Source organism: Aulonocara stuartgranti, assembly GCF_965226115.1.
Source record: "Aulonocara stuartgranti genome assembly, chromosome: 17".
In the NCBI taxonomy this organism is placed as follows: Eukaryota; Metazoa; Chordata; class Actinopteri; order Cichliformes; family Cichlidae; genus Aulonocara; species Aulonocara stuartgranti.
The window spans coordinates 9758341-9782517 of NC_138953.1; the positions used below are offsets into that span (position 1 = coordinate 9758341).

The 24177-nt window shown below is 40.7% G+C and overlaps 1 protein-coding gene across 12 annotated transcripts in view; it reads right to left on the reverse strand.

Moving 5' to 3' along the window:
- LOC309692457 (uncharacterized protein) overlaps positions 1-24177 on the reverse strand; it is a 185512-nt gene that overhangs the window by 3409 nt on the left and 157926 nt on the right. For 4 of the 12 annotated variants that reach the window (XR_014272314.1, XR_014272315.1, XM_082510981.1 and 1 more), the window contains 3 exons: positions 15508-15580; positions 8375-8508; positions 1968-2055 (listed from right to left, as the gene is read on the reverse strand). Coding sequence is in view for 10 of the 12 variants with exons in the window: in XM_082510981.1 (XP_082367107.1) it covers positions 15562-15580 (19 nt within the window). In the remaining 2 variants the exon portion in view is untranslated. Of the gene's footprint in view, positions 1-1967; positions 2056-4605; positions 4695-7015; positions 7111-8374; positions 8509-9445; positions 9577-15507; positions 15581-24177 lie in introns of those variants that run through there. The other 8 variants (XM_082510990.1, XM_082510985.1, XM_082510988.1 and 5 more) reach the window with 7 other exon arrangements.

Here is a 24177-nt window from a genome sequence, read left to right on the forward strand (position 1 = left end):
AGTTCACCAGTAGCTGTCCATCAGGTATGGTGTGCTAGTAAGGTTAGCTTAAGTTTTTTTTCTGTAGAGCTAATTGCCCATTTTCATGTAGCACATAAGCTAAATAAGTTAACGATAAAGTCATTTTAGAGTCCATCGCCATTAGAAACTGAAGGGCTGCGCCGAACAAAACTGGGGTTTGTCAAGTTTTTCTAGAAACCTTTTTAAAAGAAGAGGTAGCTAAAAAAAAAAAAAAAAAAAAAGCTAATGCTAAATTAGCAGCAAACCTTTCAGAGCTAATCTGCACCAGAAGTTTTGTCAGCTTGCAAAATGCTTGTCATAATGTCGTACTTGTAATCTCTTGTTAAATATTTTACCGTTTCTGACAAAATAAATTCACAGTAGTCTGCGGACAATGAAGTCTATTGTCTGTAGCAAGATGTAAAAAACAAAGGACAAAAGTGATCTGTACACTTCTTAAAAGAAAGTTTTCTATTTTGTCAAACAGCTCAGGCTTTTCTTATTGTCAAGATAAAGAATTTGAGTGTATTAACTGTTACAATAAGAGCAATTAGACATTTTAAGATCTTTTTAAACAATGGGGAAAGTGCCATTTTTGCTTTATTTTTTCCCTGCTTTGCTGAAAATATACTGAAACCTGAACCCAGCATAAAGTTTTTGTATATGTTACAACACCATATTGGTCATATTGGGGAAATTTACATAAAAATATAAATAAATATTTGTTAAATATTTGTTTTAGAGTACACATCCACTTTTAGAACTAAAGTTTAAAGTAAGGTTACACAATCTGAATTATGGCACTTTTGAATGTAATTAACTTTTATCTATTCTTTCCCATCGTTTATGTTGTTTTTCATGGTTTCTTCCTTTTGCTCTTTTTTAATCCCCTCATGCCAGATGGCTGCCCCTCTCTGAACCTGGCTCAGGGAAGAAGTTCCAGTTCAAAGGAACTTCTTCCTCCTCACTGTTGCCAAGTGCTTGCTCACAAAAGACCGTCTGAATGTTCTTGCTCTAAAATTGTGTTTGTAATATGAAGTAGTCTGTTGTAAACGACTGCTTTTGAAACATAAAAACTGTATAAAGTATCTGGGCACTACTGCTGCTTACATACTGTATTGAGGTCTTTGCTGGACAAATGTCATATGAAACTGGAAAACACCCGACTGAGAAGATGTGAACAAGCTTTGTGTGGGTGTCTGTCTGTCTGTATGGATCTGCAGTGCTCTGCCAATGCTACAGACATTTCAGAGCCCTTTGGCGTAATTCAGTGTGTCAGATACAAGAGGAAATAATGTGGTGAGCATCTCGTCGAATCGCTCCGGCTTAAACGGTCTCTCTCCAGAGTGTGTTTAGGAAATTAAAGGCCGGGGATTTTTTTCATAATTGTCTAGTTTATCATTTTATTACAGCTAGCTTTCCTCTGATGGGCTCCCTTTATGATTTATCAAATACAATTACTGCATGACTTATTTTAGGACCATTAATGTGTGCACGTGTGTGTGTGTGTGTGTGTGTGTGTGTGTGTGTGTGTGTGTGTCAGCTCTGGTGTATTTAAATAGCATTAAGTAATTGGAAAAACAGGTCGAGAAGCTGGAAAATCTAAATTGTCTTTGTGGATTTATACCCCCCATTCAAACACACACACACACACACACACACACACACACACACACACACACACACACACACACACACACACACACAAACACACACACACACACACACACACACTCTCCTTTTCCTTTTCTCTCTGTTGCTTCTGAGTAAATACCCAAAAAGCTTCTATTTTAAACGTAAAATAAGAGAAAATTGTGTTTTAACTGATAGAAGCTAATCTGAAATAGTTTCATTCTTGTGCTGTGACAATATTTCACAATATTTCTCAAGGAATGAGGAAAATTGGGATATAGAGAAACAGAGAAAGGAAAGAAACAGTCACAGAGAGAAAGAGGTTAATTCCATACCTTCGCCTTCCAGCTAATGAAGTGTAGGTGGCGTCCCGGTCACTTCAGCTAATTGAACAGTGGAGATTACAGCAGCCGTCGCTCCCCTCTGTGAAAAGAGGGCCGTGTTCATTAGTCGTTGCCATATAATATTCATTCTCTGTAGAAATATGTAGATAGTAATCTATGCAAAGAGCTGCTGGTATGATTATAAAGCTCTCAGCACGTTCTCTGGTAGCAATAACTCAAACAACCATGATTTAAAATACTGCATGTGTCTATGTTTAACTTTATTGCTTCGCACTGAATTTATGGGCCTTTATCAATTAGACGTATACTCAGAAGAATCTATTAATATTTATGTAGGGCAATGTATTAATTTTGACATTTAACAAACCAGTAAAAACAGTAAACCTAAAGTATATCAGTATCTGAGTGTTATTTGAATTATTTGAATGGCTTTAGAGAGCAATAACTCCTGCGCAGCTAGTAATAATGGGCACAGTTGATAGTCTTGGTAACACTGTGACAGACTTCACTGAGGCATGTCAGTGCAACTCTAGGCTGCCCTAAGTAAAACAAAGTCTATGGACGGAGAGTCATTGAACCCCCTAGCTGGAATATGTGTCAATTTAAAATCCTCAAGAAAGCAAGACAAGATGGCAAAGCTAGTCATGAAAGGCTCAGTTTAATTCAGCTTTATTTATATAGAGACAAATCACAGCAGCAGTCACCTCAAGGCGCTTTGTATAGTAGGGTCAAAAGCCTACAATAATAAAGAAGACCCCAATAATCAGGCAGGTAAGGTAGCAAGAAACTCAGGAGCAGCCCTGAGTTTGAGATAACAGGTAGCACTATGCGGCGTCCTGTTGTATTCAAATTGATGGTGTATAAACTGGAGTTGTGGCCATCAGAGAGTTGTCCCGATTTTAAAACAGGCAGTCTTTAGTCACCAAAAACCTGAAACCAGTTGTCAATGGACTTGTCTCACATTATAATCTTGGCCTTTTTTTAATGCACTTCTTCAAAAGCCTTTCCACCACATTTGTAATAATAAAATGTTTATTTGTCATTACCAGCATTCTTCTATTTTCAGTCATTCTGGAATAGAAATTACGGCCATTGTCATCCAACCTATTCTGTGCATGAGAAAATTGATGCTGCTAATTACAAGGTATGTCTTTGTACCCATGTACAAAGATTAAGGGAATGTGTGTACAAAGCAATGTTACATAATTAAAAGCTGCAGCAATGACACTCGTGTAACCGTGAGGTTGATTAATGCCTCTGGTTTGTTGTGTTATGTTCACGAATTTCACGCTCATGTGACAGGTTGTTAGGCTTTGATTTTGTAGTGCGGTCCTGTGATAAACGAGCAACATGCTATAAGCTTTTCTTACATGTACAGTGAGTTGTGTGACTAAAACGACCGTCTCGGTCATTTGTTTCTACTGTCTGAAAAGGCCCACGTGAGTAAGCCTTCCTAAAATGACATACAGTGCTGTTTCACTCCAAAGGACCCAGAGAGTCCACATCAGGAAGCAGGTGGGCTTGTGGTTTCACAAACACACCCGGCTCCAGTCTCGCGGCTTTCTACCATTTTTGAGTTTCACTTTTACTCCCTTGGTAAAAGCAAGGAGGTCCTGTAGGTCCAGCAGCTGGGGCCTTACTGTGTGGAGCTCGCATGTTCTCCCCATGTCTGCATGGTTTCTCTCTGAAAACTCTGGTTTCCTCCCAATGATATATATGGGGTGAGGTTAACTGGTGATTCTAAACTGGCTATAGGTGTGAATATGAGTGTGAATGGGCTCCCGGCTCTAGACATTAGCCTAATGACAGACTGGTGATCTGTCCAGGGTGTACCCTGCCTATCACCCTATGGCAGTGGGGATAGACTCCAGCACCCCCAAAACACCCTGATGAGGGCAAACAGAAGAAAATGAATGGACTTTGACTCCCCAGTAACTTCTATTGTCATTCACCATTTGGTTAGGTTTAGCTAGCAGCACTTCTTGGTTAATGTAAGGAAAAGACTTTTGGTTTGAAGTGAACATACAATAAAATAAATACATAAATAAATTTATAAACACAACAAATTTACCATTTACAGAAACCTCCATTTAAAAAACCGCTAACGTACTATCAGAAATTTGCAAGGACATTTTCCATGTTTTTATGCATATTTTTTGCAGTGTAGGATTTAATAACATCAAGTATAAATGACAGCATGAGCCTTTTTCTGAGGGGAAATCTCTATTAATAATGGTGGAAAGTGTAATGAAAATTGCTACTAAAGCAGAATTACTGTTACATAACTGAAATGTTACTCAACTAAAAACACACTACCATTAAATAGAAAAAATACTTTACATAAAAGCATAAAATAACCTTCAAAACATACTAGGGATGTTTAATGTCAGGTGTCCTGTGGGTGTAACAGTTTAGAAAATGGATGGATGATTGTTTAATAAATAAAGTTAACTGAAGTATATCGTTGAAGGGTTTGTGAATCAGTAATGGAGACAGTTGTGAATAAATGAATGAAAAAATAATAATCAAGAACGTCCAGTGAGAGCAGAGTTTATTATACTCACAGCCATTACTGTGAATTTATGACAAACACACCAATTACTCATCTTAACTAGTTTATGGAGTTATACAGACTGCAGGTGTGTCCATGTGTGTGCGGTGCATCCTCTGCGTGCGTGTATTGACAGACAGAGAGAAACAGGAGGCAGTGGGCACGACCTGCAGAGGTGGGAGTGAAAGTAGGCAGACAAAAGATTTTAGAGTTAAGCAGGAAAGTTTGGATGGTCTAACGTTATAGTTTTCTTCTAACTTTCTTCTGGGAACGACAGAAGCAGGAATGTGTTGCAAGTTAGTAAAAGGCGAGAAAGAAGCACTAAAAGACTAGCACGGCCCACCTCACAGTCACAGTGAGTAATAAAATTACTCAAATATATGTTAGCGTGCAGTCTTAAAGGAATTATATTTAGGATCTAATAACACACAACTTTTGAACTTTTTTTGTCTTGGTGTTTTTTTGTCTGATAGCTTTAAAACTCAAATTGTGGCCCCTGCTCAGCATTTAAAGCAGTAAAATTGATTTTCTAGTGTAAATCATACTTTTGTAAGTTGGGTAAATTACAACTTGGAAAAAAAGCACAAGTACTGGCCAGAAATGATTTAATTGGAGTGGGGAAAATATTGAGGCATGCGCACTCTTTCTCCCTGTGAACTGCACTGATCAGCCTTTCCCACCCGTGCGTCAATATTTGCTAACTCACTATCGCAGGATTCATGTTTTTTAAGTCACCTGATGCCGAAGTCACTGAACAGAACTCAGCAAAAACTCGTCATGTCTTTATCAGGACAAAAACAAAACTCCTCTCTGCTTCTGTCACTTTTCTAACCCCACTGAACCCCCTCCTCCCTGCCTCTTGTTGCCTATCCAGCACAGTGGGACCATGTCTCTCTCTCTCTCTTCTCCCCTCTCTCTCTCTCTACCTCTCTCGCCCCCTCCCTCGGGGCAGAAGTAGACCACGCCTTGAGGCCCTGCTCCCATTGTGTTTTCTCTGCTACTTCTGTTTGGGGCCTTTGTGTGCCGCTAATCAGCCGTGGGGCCATGCTCAGCCTCGAGTGTGTGTCTGCGAGTGTGCGTGTGTGTGTGTGTGTGTGTGTGTCCCTTGCCCTCATTACGTAGCCACACTGGGAGGCCAGCATGGGAAGTTTCTGCTGCCCTCCATCACCCCCTCCACCACCACCACCTCACCCCCCCCTCTAGCTGTCCATCACTCACTTCCTCCCCCTATCCTCATCTCACCAACCCTTGGACCGGCCACAATTTTAAAATAAAACTGCACCTGCTTCAGTGGCTACATCAGAAAGCGATGCAGCAGTGGAGCAGAAAAACAACAGCGCTTTGTTCTAAAGTCCTCACAGTCACAGATATTTGCTGCGATGATTAGCGTCATTATTTTCGGAGCTGGAATGAAGCGATTTTGCGACAGGAACGGATTCTCTGTGCAAATCACAAAGTCTTTTCAACTGAATTTAGCGACAACAAAAGCGGGACTCCTCCACCCTAACACAAGGCTGAAAAAGTAAAAGTTTAAAGTGAAACTTCCCACTGCTTTTCAGGTCTTTTTTTCCTTCTTTTTTCAAACACGAGCACTTACAATACAGTAGGCAGGATGTTGTATGCTTATTTTATCTGCTGACGAAGTTAAAAAATATCTAACGCAGATCTTGTAAGAGAATCTTTTTTTTTAAACCAGGCTATAGTTGTTATGCTTTAACAGTTTAACTATCATGACTTGTTTAATAGCTGGTGAACATTCTGTGAACAAATATTGCCGTAATGTCACTGTCATCTGGGGATACAGTCATCTATACTGTCAAACTCCTGGCTGTATGATTTCAGCGGGATTTATTAATTAAAGTATTGTAATAGTAAAGAAAAAAACCTGGGGGTTGGAATAGTGTGCAGACCAATAATTAGTCATTTTATTTGTGAATGATTTAAGGCGTCCTCTTCAGAGATTGAGCTTTTCTTCACAACATCAACAACAACACTTTCTTTTGTCTTTTTTTTTTTGTCTTTCTTTTCATAATTTATGTCTTTGTGTGTATCACTTGCCTCGAGACAAATTTTCTCTTTTGGACATTGAGTTAAGTTAAGAGGAAAATGTTGCCCTCGCTGACAAGTAGCCTACTGGGTTCAGTATCAGTGCAAAGTCCAAGAAAACAATCTCAGTTTACACAGCCCTGTTTGTTTGGCGGGTTGTCTTTACAGAGATTAATGAAAGTTCAGTGCAGTAACGCAAAGTAAAGAAAAACTGAAGAGTTATTTTTTTAGATTATCTTTCACTTTCAGTGTTACTTATACACATCAGTAAGCTGGACTGAGTGAACTGTCCGCTGCCCTTTAGTGCTCCTCCCCTGTCACCTGCTGGATGCCTCTCTACCCTCATGTTCCCCCCCCCCCCCCCCCCCACTGCTCCACCGCTTCACCTCCTTCCCATCTACTTTCTCCCTCCTTCAAGTCTTCACTGTTCATGAAATCTCACCTGTTCACATGGAGTGTGTCTCTCTGTCTTGATGCCCGATGAAGCTTAAGCCGCTGGACCTCTTTGCCTTGAGGACAAGCATAGCCTGCTCATTGCTCATGTATACACACACACACACACACACACACACACACACACACACACACACACACACAGTCTCTGTCTCTGTTCAGTCAAGAGCTACACGGCTGTCTTAAATTTCATTGTGGGACAGAGAATATCCTCCCTATATATGTCACTCTCTCTTCCTTTAGCTCATTTCTTGCTTCACCTGACTTATCACACACCCCTGGCCCGTCCTCAGTCCTCCTCTGCTGTCCGACAATTTAGCTCTAGGTCATCAGCATCGTCTACTTACTGACCTAAATTCATGTTACGCCACATAATTAGGCTGTGTGCTTGTTTCCGTTCCCACTTTCAAAGACAGGTCTAAAGAGCTTGAGAAGCGTCTTGAGAGGGGAGACTTCTGTCCTGTGTCCAATGGCACTCAACAAGTTCTCCAACTAAATGGAGCATAGGAGCATACTGGCAACAGGAAACAGGCAACAATAAACTGTTAGAATTTTTGTTAGGTTAGAGGAAAAACCCTTGTTTAAATCATCGTTAGATGTCCAAGATTTTGAGTGTTACTGTGTTTCCTTCCCACTGTTGCCAAGTGAACAAATTCCAGTTCCTGGGTATGGGGCCGTCTGATTTTTGAGGTTTTCGCTCTATTATTATATAGTCTGTAAATTTTCCATGAAATTTTGGTACATCACAACATCATTGAATCTGGACAAATAAAATGTACTTGACATGTATATGAAAGTATGTTTATACCAAACATACTTTCATTGTTGATTAATTATTGGAATTTAAAAAAAAATTTGATTTTCTATATTCCAGTTGCATTTAACTCAGAACTATTGGTTCATGTCTTTGAGGCTGATGAAACCCTCCATCCACCTTAACCTCCTCCGCAGTGGTTCTGAAACCACAGTAGACTTCCTTTGCAGCCGAAGAGCCTTTTGAGAGAAGCACTGAATACTCATCTAATTCAAGTGAAGCAAATGAAACATTTTTTGAGTATAGACACAAAAATACACGTCTTTGACATACCGCCTGGAGCTGAACCGCAGTATATTACTAGGTTCGGACACAACCCACATTTTGTGAACACAGATTAATATATAAATAAAGTAACATTTCCCACAAGAGTCCAAAAAAAAGTGCCTCAGTCGGGGGACAAAACTGACATTTTCACCTTGTGCCATAATTTTTTCAGAAAGCTAATCTCAGAGCTAAAGGTGCTTACTGTTACCTCACTGACATTGCACATGTTTCAACAGAGAATCAACAGCATGAAAGTCTTGTTCTCACCTAGAAAAATTTCGATTTGTTTCTTTGCTGGTTCAAAGCAGCAATCTCAGCTCAAGAGGACACACAGAGGAAATGTTGTGAGACCCCCAACACCACGGGTGGCTCTGCAGGAACAGCGGACCAACAACTTAGCTCTAAAGAGAAACACGGGCAATGTTTAGTACAGGAAAATAAGTGCTCTTCCATAAACACCGCAGAAGCCAAAACATTGAGATTAACAAAAATTGCAGAGCAGCAATAATTTACATTCCTCAAAACAAAAAACAAGTTCAGGCCAATCTTTTTTTTGTGGATTGCTTTAACATGACGATCTGTCATGTAAACCCAGGACAGAGTAAAGGGAAACCAGAATCATAAAATAACAACACGCCTCATAAACTACCGCTATAAAGGTTTAACTAAAGCCTTAAAATAGCAATTACATCAACTGAGTTTCGTTTACAGAAAAAAAATCAGTGAGTGTATTAATATGTGTGTGTGTGTGTGTGTGGGAAGGGGGGGGGGGGGGGTGAGAGAGTAAAGAGTAAGAGCAAGAAAAAGATGGTAATTAGTTGTGACTCAAGGTTTCCCTGACCATAATCCTCTGAACAATCTACACTCATACAGGTGTTCACTAAATCCAATTACCAACAGAAGAGGCAGTGGAGAGGAGAAGGCTAAATTATTTTAGCATTAAATAATACTGAAACGTTTTTGGGGGGTTGCCAAATAATAAAGTTGTATGTTGCACCTTCAAAATGCATTTTCCAGTCACTCGGGGAGACGGATATGCAAATGAAAATATTAGCAGAGCATCTACACTTCAGTCAGACTTTGAGTTTGTAGTTTACTTTTTCATAAATGACTTTGTGTTTATAGATTTCTGTCTTTTAAATAAGGTCAATAGCACTACCAACATGGAGCTTATACATAACAATAGCTGATAATATAGTGGACTCATATGACTGCCCCTATGTTTACAGAGCGCAACAAAGACGAGGCATTATATTTCAAAAGCTGCCTATTTATGTCAGGAGAGCTCATGCTCTTAAAAATGGTAATTGAGCTTTGGTACAGCACATGCATAATTACCTCTTTAAGACTGTCTCTGCTATTTCTTTTGTATTCCCGTGTATCGGTTTTAATATGTAAGTCCAGATATTGTGTACAGTAGATCCAGTATGTGTCACTGTGGTATTGTGCAGACCTCATCCTCTGATCCCCTGTATGGTTAAGCAGACCACAGAGCTCTGAGCAGGCTTTTGCAGCTTATTCAAATCAGAGCACTACTCCATCAAAGCTTCTGTTAGTTTAGCTTAATTGTAACTGAAATGAGATGAGATTAGAAACAAAGGCAGTCATTCTGTTACACAGTAAGCATGGGCAAGACTCTTCTAAACAGCACAAAGTAGTCAGCATAAAACTGTTAATGATTTTATGTCGAAAATTGCTTTCACCTGATTTGTACAATCAAATTCTAACCAAAATAAGACATGACCTGACTGAAAAAATAATAGAGTTATTTTTTAAATAAACATGCAAAGTATTAAACTTCTTCAACTGAACATCCCATAATAATAATAATAGTAACTATTATAATGAACATATACCTGACATGCTCATCCTAAACTATGGAGGTGTGCAGTGTGGAAAAAAGTTCATCAAATAAATGCACCAAAATAATGTAAATAATGCAAATGAATTCAATTTATTTCCTTTATATTAAACCAAATTACATCATTACACCTCATAGTGCATGTAAGGTGAAGAGGCCACGTTAATAGAGAGAAAACCCCAATATTTAAAATGACCGTCTATGAGCAAGCACTTGGTGACAGTGGCAAGGAAAAGCTCCCTTTTTATATGAATAAACTGCTGTGTGTGAAGACAGTGAAGAGTAATAATAATAAATGATTTAATGCAGAGTGGTGTATGAACATATAGAGAGTGCATAGAGGTGAGTGAAGAAGAAACAAAAAGTGCATCATGGGAAAGGAAAATAAAAACAGAATTCATTGTATGTCAGATTTATAAATTACCTGCATTATTTTACCAATATTCTAAATATGTTTGTTGATATATTTATTTACTGGCAATATAAGGTATACGGCATTGCTTGGTGGGCTTTTAACCCTGTTAAAGTACCATTCAATTTTTGGCATCTTTATTTCAGCACTGTCAGAATGTGAGAAAATCCCCAAATGAAATCGTAAACTCAAATAAAAACTTGGGAGTTCTGATCTTAATTACTTTTCTACTGCTTTGTAATATTGTTGTGACCAACTGCCTGTCTATGCTAGTGAGCTTGTTTGTGCTCTTCGCCCTCACCTGTAACTAGCGCTACAGGGAATGCTTGTCATGCTACTTGTGATCAACGTGTAGTCAGACAAGATGATTTTGGCTTCTTGTATTTTTTTTTCTCAAATAAATATCCAGAAAATAAACTGTATCTTGTTTAAATGCTAGCACATCACTGGTATACTTCAAGGACACTTACATAACACACAAGTGAAGAAGAGCTTTGCGAGTGAAGATGAAGGTGGTTTACTGAAGTGAGCAGAAAGGGGAAAGAAGAAGAAGATTCTTGCTCCACTCCCTCCAAACTTGTAATGGAGGTTTGATTAGCAAGCATGTAATGTACTTTGCCCTGAAGCTAAAGGCGGGGGGAGGTACAGGGGGGTGTTAGAGGAGGCAGTGAAAAAAAATGGAGGGAGCATTATGGCAGGAAGAAGGTGGAGCGCATACAAGCTGCCCTCTCAGCAGGTCTCCTCATCCAACCTCTTCCCGCCACCCTGTCCACCTCCTCCACTCCTTAAGACGAGGACACAAGTTTCCCCCCTACTTCAAAACCTTGTGTCTAATGCCACCTCCCCATCCACCGCCACCTTCACCCCCTCCCATGCTGTATAAGTGGTGGAGGTGGGTGGAGTAGGATGGGGTTGGAGGTCAGAAGCAGGAAGAGTTTTTTTCTTTTTTTAACAAGCTGCACGTGTGCATGCAGGAAGTTGTTTGTGCACAGACACAATGCAAGTTTATTTGAATCCAGCAGGGAACAGTGAGCAATGTTGTCACTCAGCTGGTTTTAAGGTCAAAGGTTAAAGAAAATGTTGAGGTAGCACCCACCAGTGTGTTGCCTTCACTGGCAAAAAGAAAAATGAAACTAAAAGTCAGGGGAAAAAAAGTGTTTCTTTACACGCAGCAACAGAAATATTCATATCTGTATGAACAACTCTTCGGGGAGTCAGGTTAAATTGAGTCTTTGTCAATTTAAACTAAAAGATTCACTTTATAAATGATGGTGTAGTTTTAATAGTAACAATTCAAGGCACTGATGCTTTTAAAGTGACCCAGAAATTGTTTATCTTACTATGAATGAGCTCCCAGCCTTCAATCGTCATTTTCTCCTTTAACATAACTGATTATCTGCTAAAGTCACTTCCTAAATGTCAGGAAAGTTCCACCCAATCATGGAAATTATGAAAATAAAACTTCTTTTTAAATTAAAAAAAAAAAAAAAGTTCTAACAATCCAATCCAAACAATACAGTCTGTCCCTTTCTCTCCATCCTTCTGTCCCATCCACCGCACCGGATCAGCGTTTCTCTCCACCCCTCCTCTGCCTCGCTGTGCTGTCAGCTCAGGGTGTGAGCAGAACAACGTTAATGTGTGGAGACACCTGACAAGCCTGCTGGCCTTTAGGGCTCAGCCTAATCACTCTAGACCCGAACCCATCGGGAATTAAACCTGCAAAACCAAACAGTCACTGTGGGAGCTGGCTGGGAGCTGGCTGGCATCTGCTGGGGCCACTCCATCGGCTGCTGAGGGGAAAGGAACGTTGCAAATGGCGCGAGAACTGTGCTGTTTTAATGGACTAAAATCCACGACCTGGGTAGATTTATTGCCAAACCTGTTGTGCCATTAAGTAGCCAGGACATCAAGTAAAAAACAACAACAAAAAAAACAACAACAACAAATAACAATAATAATACAAATGTTTCAAAGTTTTACTAAACTAAACGTATCTTGAGGAGAACTACCTCCTTCAATTCCTGTGAGTTATTCTATTCAGGGCTTTGATTTTTCATTGTAAATCCGACAGGATGGAGGTGTCAGAGTTGAATGCACGTACACACAGGAACACTTTCACGACCATTATATTAAAAAACGTCTAGAAAATTTAACACTGCACGACTACGGAGAGACCGACAAACGCTGATGTATGACAACATAAAGGAGGTTAAGACAGCGAGAGGCCAAGAGTCAGTCTGAAAATGTCACCGTAATGTGCTTGAAGTAACATTAAAGCTCTTCTCCACCATTCACGCTACAGTGCTGTGTTAACTTTAAAATTAATGGGGATTTTCCAGTGTTTAAAGTACAGTAGCTTGTTAACTCCAGTATCTGTTAAGCCACACTGGGCCCCTTCTCCACTCTCTCTCTCCAGATGCCCTCATTAATTTTAGATTGGCTCTAAATGAGTCTCCTTCATCGCAGCCAAGGGTTTGTAAATTGGATTCATTTATATTTAAATTGTGAAACAGGCGTGGTTAATGAGAGAGTCGTTATTTTGGGGGGTTATTTCAGATTGGGCCGATAGCCGGGGCAGCTCAGTGCTGTGCTGAACTAAAACCATCAGAGTAGAGGCACACGTGATGTTGGGCTTAACGTTTTCTCTAACACAAAAAAAATTAAACATGTTTAAATTAGATATATATTTTGAGGCACGTTGTTAATGAAAACGGTAGAATGTACAAGCACCTTGGCATCACCGTTTATTCTTTAACTTTAGAACATCACTTGGATCTAAGCTTCTAAAATGTTTTCTGTATGAAAATGTGAACAAAATTAGGGAGGAAAAACAACCGCCGTGTGTTTGTGTCCTTTGTTAACACCTAATTTAACACTCTTAAAACTAATGTGTCACTCTCAACGCATCTGTGTGGTTTTCAGCGCCGCATGTGCCAAAAACAAGCCGGTGAACGTGTTGACTTAACAGGTGCCTCTATCAACACATGACGCCCTGGCAAAGCAGCGGGACGCCTCTCAACCTAAACTGCTAAAACTAGAGTGTTGAAAGTGCCACATCTGGGGGGGGGAGAGAACACGAGGTGAGACGACAGAGATGTCCCCCCACCCCAAACCCATCCCTCTCATAAAACCCCCAAATCACACAGTGCTTTACAGCTGTACATCTCCTTGCAAGGCTTCTTACAGCTCTCGGCGTCCTATAGCAACCCCCAGCTTCTCCCTGCTAGGAATTTGACTGTTAGGAATCTAAGTGCCAGGCGTTTAAAACCTGAGGAATGCTATTGTTCTGGTCACAGCTGCACTAGCACTGGCCTGGCTACTGCTGCCACTGTGTGCGTGGGGAGGGAAGAGGGGGGGGGGGGGGGGTGATGGTGCAGGAGGAGGAAGAGGGCGGGAGAAGTCGAAGGTGTGAAAAAGGCAACTTTACGTGTTTTCAGTGCTCTGCGGTCTCATGACAAAGCAGCACATAGTTGACAGTAAGTTGACACATTCCTCCAGCCCGGCCTCCTCTCTGACTAACTGCCCTACTACTCTTCTAATCTTCTTACAGCATGAGATGCTTCACTGTATGTAGGTTATATCTGAAGCTTTAAAAAAATATATCAGATAAATGTGCACAACACACATGCTTGGAACTGATAAACACACAATGGTATGTATGCAGCGATGCAGTGGAAGATTAAAACTGCTAGTAGTATAGTTGGTGTTAGGTAAGCCCATACAGGAAATTTATAGTAGTTGAGGACAGGGCATTTTAAAGCTTCTTTTAAAAACAAAAGACATTTGTTGTCTTTTATACAGCTTGGCTCCAAGATGGGTTTCGCTCTCACAAAGCTAATTTCTCACTTTGTGACATGTTGATTCTTTATACCGCTGCTGTTTAATTTGGATGAAGGCAATAGTAGAGGTCTGGCAGCTTTGAGTAACAGGCATGTGTTTTTTCACTAGTAGAGCTGGTCAGTTTCTCTGCTTAAGCATATTTCTTTAAGGCTAGTCAAAATTAGCAAGCTAACGAAGCTAGTGCTACCATTAGCTAGCCTTTCCCTAGATCTACCCGCCCCCCAAACTGGCAGCCTTTGAAAGGTACTCCACAAATCATTAAGGGCCAGGTTTTAGTGTTAAAGACAAAGTACCGTTGGTACTGACAAAGAAACTGCAGTGACAAGACTGTGTGTAAGAGGAACTCAGAGATGTTTGCGACTGACCATGTTGCATATATATTTCTGGAAGTTCCTGGAAGTATTTCTGGAAGTAATTTACTAACACTGACATGCAGTTTACTGCTGACCACACCAATATTTAATGCTAGGAAAACAGCATGTCTTATTTTTTACGCTTGATATGAAAAAGAACAAACTGCGCCTGTGTTTAGAAAACAGTAAAACCGAGTAAAATCACTCGTAAAACTAACCACTCCCGTAAGTGCTATTTGGGACACTATTTTAATGCCATTTAATAAATCATTTAATAAACAAAACAAGAATGTGCTGTTGCTCTGGTACCAATACTAGTGTATATCCTCAAATTATTTTCAGTAGCTTTTAGCCACTCCTCGTGCAGATGGAGTTGCTCACTTTTTATAGAGATATCGGCGTACCACATCATAACGTTTGCTACTAAAATTATGTGCTGCCTGAAACAAGTAAAAGCTATTTGAGGGATGTTGGTTCATTTTCTTTTCACTTCAAATGAGCAGTTGGGTTCGGGGGTTGGGGGGGCTTTCTGCCCACTATATTGAATACAATTTTTATGTGACTGATTTTAGGTTGTTAATAAATAAAAATCAATGCCCGGCAATGTACTCTCAAGTGTGTTTGTGTGCAACTTTTACTATATAAATCTGTCAACAGCAGTGAGGATGCAAAGCTTCTCTCTCTCTCACACTCACTCTCTCCTTCTCTAGTAATTACCATCCAGCTGCTTGCAGGAACAATGCTTGGCTCTCTTCCAGACGGCTGACTTCATACACTCTGTGCCACGCTCAATTTGGAGCGCAGCGGAAGCTGGGCATGACTGGCACCCTCCAAGGCATTGCTGTCTTTTTCTATGGGACTCTGTGTGTGTTTGTGTGCATGAGTGCGTGTACGTGTTTGAGAGTGTGTATTTGGGTGTGTTCCCTAAACTTACCATTTGTCATTTTCCCATCCCTTTTCCCATTGTCCCGCTCTCTCACTCGCGTCTTCACTCTCTCGTTACATCACTAGAAGAAGAAGAAGAAGGGGTGAAAAAATGGAGTGTTGTTTTTAAGGGAAATCAGCATGTATTCTGCCTTGTTTCAGTATTCACTTGGAGATCTGTTTAGGAGCAGACCCAGAAGGAAGATTGCCACATACAGATGCTCAGATATATTTAATGGATGATCAGCAGAGTACAGAAACACGATAAAATCATTCATTCTGTGTGTTTAGCAGAGCAGATGTGGGTGAATTCATAGAAGGCAGATTTATGAAAACACTCTGGCTTGGTGAAAAGCTGCTGAGACTATAAGGTCAGAGTTCACAGTGAATCCATGTATACCCACAATAGTTCCCAGTGTTTCCTGATGCAAGGCTGTGTTACCAGGCAACGAGTAGTGTTCGGGGGCTAGTAACTTGCTGACTCCCCCCCTGTGCACTTCAATAAAGTTTAGATTCAGAAAGTTAAAGGTGACTTTGGTTAAAACGACTGCAAACTTTGCCTAAAACTAACGTCACAGCAGATCCACTCCCAGCTGTCTGAATATGAGGAACTCCCTCATTATGCGGGTCAGAGGAAACTATTGTTATCACTCCACTACAACACACACTCACAGACAGACAGCGTGAGGAGGAGGCGGGATGAGGGCACAACTCAGACAGAAATCGCTCAACACATATCTTTATATGGCTCCCTGCAGTCGCTCTATACAACTGTACACACGCACACACAAGCACACCCGTGCAAACAAAAAGCACGTACATAAACACGTACATAGTGCTCCCCTTTCAGACCCTGTCTTGGCTGAATAGGGGGCAGTACGAGCGGACTCTTCCTCGCAGCATAATGAAGAACTGTTTGGGTCCAGTACGCCGAGTTACGCCGATTTCACTGCCCAAAATAAGCCTCAAACATGCGCAAACACGAACACACACACACATACTACCAGGCCCAGTCTGGCTCTTACTGTTTGGGACAGAGGGGCATTTAAAGAGGCGAGATAAACAGCAACAGTTGCTAATTGTTGCGTAACAACTCGACAAGGACAGAGCAGCGCTAAAACAGAAAGTCTTACAGTTTCATTTTGATTTGGGATTCAAGGCTGTCTCTTGACACTGGGTTTGACCACGTTTTTAAGGCGATACATTTGCGAATATACATGGCGATTTTCTGCTTTTTTTTTCTCATGAAGAAGACAGAATCCTTTTTATCCAGACATCGATCATATGGAATTAAAATGGGATTGAGATGTTTAGTTTTACAACCATATTGAGCCACCACCTAAACAGGCAGAAAGATATCATTGAACATTTAAAATAACAATAATAATAATAAATCAAAACTATACAAGGCAGGATATGTGATGCACAGACAAAAAACTAATTAAATATTTTTCCAACTGCATAAAAATGTGCTGTGGATAAATGGTAATCTGTGTGTAATCCCCTCTTTAAGTGCTCTCACTAAGTGCTCTCATGCGCTCGTATGACTGGACAGGTAGAGCAATGGAAAATGAAAGAGGACAGGCTGGAAAACTGTAAGATTTACTTTGCTGCTAGCTAAACAAGATAGCTTTAGCTTGAATTTAAGCTGTCAATAATTTATAGCTGTTTGCAGCATCTCTTAGTCTTTCATCAGTCTCACATTTTGCTATCTAAACTTGTTATTGCATCATTATTAACACCTGCATCAGCACAGTGACAGAACATTAATGTAAATTACACCACAAAAACAGTAATGTCATTCCCCATTTGCAAGGCATATGACTGAGGCTGGTACAGCGTGGCACAGGACCAGGCCAAAGCAAACAGAGGTGTGTTTCTGATTTGACTGCTCGCTCAGTGCCGTTACAGAGTTAATACAGACGCTCACATAATGCAGTGTGGCTACCACCAATCAGCGGTGGTATTTTTGGAAAGTGAAGTAAAGAAATCTTGCACCCCTCGATATTCCTTCCCACTGTCGCCAAGTGCTTGCTCGTAGCGGGTCGTTTGATTGTTGGGGTTTGCTATATAGATATAACTGAATTGAATTTTATCACAAAGCTGGTGTAAGCTGTCATTTCCTAAAAAGTCATAGGGTAACTTCCTTAAAAGGGAGTTACAGGAGCATGCTATAAAAGAAGGTGTGCAGTTGGTTTTAGTTTAATCACGTTTGAATTGGTAAAAATTAGCTTAAAAAATCACGACCACCAGTTTTTGCAGTGTAGTTCTACAGTCATGGGCCCCGTCCCTGTGAGATTACTTCTACTAATATACACTGAGTGGACATGTAAGTTTGTCACGTATGCAGGTATGTATGCATCTATTGACCTGTGAGCACAAATGCATACGTGTTCATTTCTGGGTATCTGTGTGTGGATGCGCACATTAATGCACGTCCGTGTAAGTGTGTGTGTGTGTGTGTGTGTGTGTGTGTGTGTAATGGCAGTGGGCCCCCAGGGCTGGGCCCCCCACAGTTTCCAGCAGGATTGTGGGTAGCTGGGAGAGGGTTTGGATTCTGGCTTTGTCTGTCTCTGTGTGCTGACATCACTGTGCTGATGGCACCAAATCCCTGTTCTACTGCACGCAGCACTTTCTATACAAAACACAAATACAAACACACATTCTCACACATGCGGACACATGGTACAAGTAATGCCAACTTAGCCAAAAAAAAAAGAAAAAAATGCGCTTTCTCTTTTTGACACACATCCAGACATCCATGATGCGGCTATGCCATCATACCGTGAGCTTTTTAGCAGATATTTGACGCTGTCGTCGACCTGTAGATTTTTATAAAGCAATGACAGCTTGTTTTCAAACTAATGATCACCAAACTGACATTCAGTCACCAGTTAAAGATAAATTTCAATAATTCCTTAAAGTTTTCCACACTGACTTTTTCAGATTCATCCAAGACAACATTAAAACATGCACGCACAAGGATATTATGATATTCATGGTATTTACATGTTTTCCTACATACTGAGTATTTCACTGTTTCCTCTCAGCAGCTTGTGCCACACACGAGTCTATTTGCTTCTAAGCTCAACTATCTGACTGCGTCTTTACATAGCCTGGTTAAATATTAACTGAGAGCCTTTCTCTTCCCTCTAGTGCTGTCTTTGGTATGTATGCAGCTAGCAGGAGGGCGGGAGGCGTCGGGTAATGACGGTGACAACACTTCCCCCTCAGCCTAGAGGAAATTGGTAATTGGTTTTGTAAAAAGTACATCGCTAAATTGTTTATTGGTTGCTTTAATTTGTTCGATAGAGAGAAACGAGGCCAGCGTCAACGTGCCAGAAAAAAGTGTTTACCAGGGGAAAAAAGTTTCAAGGTGATAAATGATGATACCAAACAGGTTGCCTTGAGATTTCAACTGAGAGTCTGAAGCTGCAGCAGGATGAGTTCTTCTCAAATGGGAAGAAATGTTACATTTTAATGCATTCAAAGTGTTGATATGAACATATTTAAGAAAAAAAAAAGAGAACCGGAGCTATGTTTCCTAAAGATCCCATTGTGAATTTGTTTTCCATTTCATTCTTGGATAGGGATACAGTGTCTTGCTCAAGGGACACTTCAGGGTAGCAGCTGCCTGCTGACGCAGATTCACCCTACATCCTCTGTTTGAATAGCAGTCTCTAAAAACCACTCATCCTGCTTGATGCCCTCGTGTGGTTTTGTACTTTGCAGGTCATACAAGGGCTTAATATCTACACACAGAAATACCACGAGAAAAAAAGCATGAACATCAAGCACACACACACACGCACACACTGCTCCTAAGAACCCCAGAAAGCGATTGGGATGGACCCAGCACTCAGAGCCACTCAAAGCCAATCAAAGCTGATGATAGCACAGACGTTTATACTATCCATCAATCCACTGCCTCTCTCTCTCTCTCTCTCTCTCTCTCTCTCTCTCTCTCTCACACACACACACACACACACACACACACACACACACAAAAGCATTTTTGAAAACTGCCTTCTTCAAGTGATCTCCATCCACATATCACTGAGGAGGTAAAGGGTTATCATGGTAACGGAGAAAATGTGAGCACAATGATGCCAATGGTGCATTTGTACTACCGGAGAAGTGAAAGACTAACTCATAAAAGATTGATCAAACATTCATTTGGCAGGGTGAGCTTTCTGCGGAGATGCTGGCTTACAGGTGAAACACAATGTCCTGAAGTGTTTAGGTGAATTCTGAATATATCAGAGGAAGGCTCTGCGCTCTGTCCTCTGATGAACAGTGGGTGAAATGTATTTGTAAAAGGAACTCAAAGTGAGTAGATGGGTTGAAGCCTGGGTTGCCATTCTCTACATGTGACGCACGGGGAATCTGATTAGCACTGAAGTCATAGTTTTACTGAGTTTTACTGTGCTGCTGTTCATACGGCACTGTGGAAAAGAAAAAGTGAAGAGGACTCAAACTATCAAGGCAACACGATTCAGTTCCTTTTAGTGTTGTTGACTTTACTTTGATTTTAGACAACACTTCTGGGAACCTGAATGTCCTCGCTCACCTAATTACTCTCTTGAGGTTAATAATAAAATTCTTGCTCAGCGGCATGTTCCCTGAGCCTGGGTTTGTGTTTCCTTCAGGAAAACTGGTGATCTTTAATTTGCTGGGTAAATGTGATAAGCACTACACCGACACACTGCTACAAGACACTCTTCTTTTATAAATAAATGTTATTATGTCCCCATAAACATATGTAAGGAATACTGAATAAAAAATTGAATAGCACACAGCAGCATTTTTTAATCTGCGAAACAATACATGGTTCTGAACAGATAAACGTCTTCCTGCCTGGTGTTGATTACAGTAACTTATGTGTGTTATACGATATAGATGCAGTCTACAGATTGTAGTTCAGATCTTAGCTTTATGAAATATTTTCCAATAAAATTAAAAATCACTGCATTTCTGAAAACGACTAGCCTTTGACGTAAGCTCACAAGATTTTTTGTTGCTGCTGTCACATCTTTAATCTTTAAAGATAATCAAATGATAGCTGTCTTTTTCTTTGTTCTTTATGAGGATAAAACTTACATGCAGATGATTAATATACTGGCAAGGTTGTTTTGTTGAATGTCCATATATGTTTACTTTATTCCTTTAAAAGTTTTAAATCAACTTCTCTATCTATATCTATCTTTCTAGCTGTCCATTTCAACAGACTCACTTTATTGGACTCATTTAATCCTGCACTTTAGATTTCTCACTCACAAAGAAGCAGTTTACTCTGGGTTTATTTACCCTGGTGGAAAAACAGTCTTATTAATGAGCTAAATCTTATTAATTGCACTCATTTCAAAGAACCTTGAATGATGAATGGGCTGTTTTATTTCATTCAAAAAGTTTAATTTTTAGTTGTCCCTTTCCAAAAATTGTTTAGTCTCATGATTCAAGGTTTTCTACACGAGGGTTAAAAAAGTCTACTTCATTTTTTTTTATTTTGTAAATTCTGATAAACAAAATCATATTTTTTTATGATTTTGGGGAAAAAAAGAATCTACTTTACACCAAAAAAAACATGTCATAATTTTAAAGCTGACAGTTTTTGAAGACTTTACAGGTTTAGGAGTTTAAAATGTCCCAAATTTGAATACGATCAAATAATAGTTGGGAAAAATTTGCTCAAGGCACACTTTTCCTTCATAGATATTGGTTAGTAATTTTTCTATCTGTTTTCTTTTACAAAAGAAAATACAGATATAGAGAATTCACTTCCAGGTTAACCTGTTTTTCTTCAAAATATTTCAGAAATGCTGTATTAATCACATCAGAACGATTAAAGGGTAACTTTTTTGTTTCAGTCAAAAAAGGATGGATGGATGTGAGACACAGATAATCTAACAAACAGCAGACACTCACGCAGTGCGCACATCTGCCTTCATCTGCCTTAAACCAAATTTCGCAACATGTGAAAACCTTCTAATAAACTTTTAATGACCACTCCGCGCACACAGCCCGTCCTTTGAGTGCTGCTTCTCTTTCTCTCACCCACGCACACACACAGAAGGTCCTGTCAGGGCTAACTAAGCGCAGTGGCGGGCAGGGCAGCATTTGGATTGGCTGGACAGGGGTTACCGGGGGTTACGGTGGATTTGGTGGACCACCTGCTGAGCCTCAGCCGCCAACTGACTAAAAACATTTACATCAGAAACCACCCAGGATAGGGAAAGAGAAAGAGAGGGGAAAGAAAAAAAAAGAAAGTAAAACTAAGAGACGGAGGAAGTTGAGACAAGAAGCACTATTCATGGAAACTTTACTCGTCATCTGCTCAGTTAACCTGACTCATCTCTTGTTTTTACAGATGACTGTTGTGCCACAAGAGAATAAATCAGTTTATCGCGTACAGCGCAGGTTCCAGTAGCGGTTGTTTAACTAATACCGATTCAGCTTTACAACCTGTTCACTCACTTTTGTTTTACAATAGTTTATGATGAGGAGTCCAAACCTGCAGCGGCAGTGTGGAAGCAGTCGAGGGCTTCTGCGCCTGCTCGGAGTGCAAGCATTTGTCGGAGACTGATGGGCTGAAACTCTTGCCCAATAGCCAGATTGTTTAAGGTGTGAGTGGACACACTGCCAGAGCTGTTAGTGTGCACGGGGAGACTTTGGCTTACAGTCAACGGGACAACAAAGTTTCATTGACAAGGCTTTGGTGACCGTTGAGCCTCGCTGGGCCAGAATTAATGGTTTTGTTTTTTGGGGGTGGTGTCTGTATGCTGCTAGTACTGTACCAGCTCCTCTGATACGTGGACGGGGAAGACTTGAGCTTTAACAGCTTTAGATGCACTTTTATTTTTCCTGTCAGTACAATGGTGGTACTTTTCAACAAGTTAGGACATCAAAATCCGCTGTCAGGTAAAATTTCCTTCAGAAAAAAGAGAAGGATAAGAGATGAAAGCAGACACTTTCTTTATGTTTACTCCCCTCGATTTCTTCCACTTTTCAGACGTAAAAGCTTTGAAACATCCATTAGCATAAATCAGCATTGAGGTGTGGGTTTGCTGATCATCATACTAAAGGACTGAAAGTGATTGAAGTCAGTGAGCTGCAGAAAATCCCAGCACAACAATGTCCGATATCACTCATAATCAGCTTAATTTTGATCCGAGAAATCTCTAAAAGTTCTGACACCACAACTGTTTTAGTAGCAGAGCTTTGCAGTGGCCCTTGCCCCTCCAAATACATCAATTCCCCCTCCGGATCCCCTCATGTATAAGGGCCCAGGCCCATACGGGGGTCCCCTCAACACCCCTACTCTGTCTTTGGCTCTGTGTGTGTCGGTGTGTGTGTGGTTGGGGAGGGGGGTTAGTCTGACCCGCAAACTGACCTCCTCAAACTTCAAACTGAATACTTCTGGCAGTTACCACGACGACAGAGCTCTCCAAGCCTTATCCTACTTACCGAGACGAGACGAGGAGCGAGGAAGAGGTGGGAGGAAGGAGAGCAGGAGCGAGGGAGGTAAAGAAGGAGAAGAGCGACAGAGAAAGAGAGAGAGAGAGCGGTGTGGACAGAGAGAAAGATACTGGTGGGGGGGTGGGGGGGCAAAGAGGGAGGCAGGGAGGACAGCCAGGCAGAAAGCGAGAGTTGCTGCTGTTGCATCTCTGTGTTTTTCATGAGTAGACAGTTTACTGGGAGATTATTCACAGTCTGGTATTTAGCCTTATTAGGCCACTGCTCCCAATGCAGACTTCCCTCCCATCATCCACTGCCACATTGGAGATTTTTTTATATATTTATTTGCTTGTTTCACATTTCCTTCACCTTTGTGTACATTCAACTTTTAGTAAATGCACAGTTTGCACTTTTTTCCCCTCTTTAAACGGAAGAAATAATTCAGGGTGGGTTGTGCGGGGATCTGGAAGGAAAAGTCCTGTTGGTTTTCATTGGATAGCGTTAGGCAGTTGGAGCACTCCCAGAGCTTGGGGAGAAAAAAAAGCGACTGATTGAATTGTCAGAACAAAAGATGAGCAGGTTTGTCAAAGGCACACATTTGTGTAAACAAAACCTGGAAGAGTAACTTTCAGGAAGCATTGTGCTGAGATAAATCCAATCACAGAGCCTACAGCAAAAGGTTGAAATCAGTCCAGCTGCAGATTTTGGATCACGGTTGTTAAATGATTGCTTAATTAGAGGCAGTAACCTTTGTAATCAAGGTTTAAACACTTAATACAGTTGGGGAGAGGTTTTGGTTTAAAAAAATGTATCATGACAATAAGTGGGCAGGTTTCTCTCTACCGGTCGACACTTTGACACTTTCCTAGTCCAGTCCACAGTTACAGAGTTGTTCGAGCATCTATCCCAGCTAACGGGGGAAAGCGACCAATAACTACCGGGGAAAAAACAAAAGCTCTTTCTTACTCTTCTCTGACCCCATGTAAAGCAAGGCTTGTGACTAATTTCAGTGCAGATAATGCACTTAATTTATAGCCACTACATCGTGTAATCAACATTTCTTTTAATTTACTACCCATCCACGCAACAACCATGACCTCCTTCATCTGAGGACTGTGACTGTAAATGGACTGGCACTTACATGCTGCCTTTCTACTCAGTTGAGTGCTCAAGGCGCTTTCTTCTGCAGGTCTCAGTCACTCGTGCAATCACCCAATCGCGCACA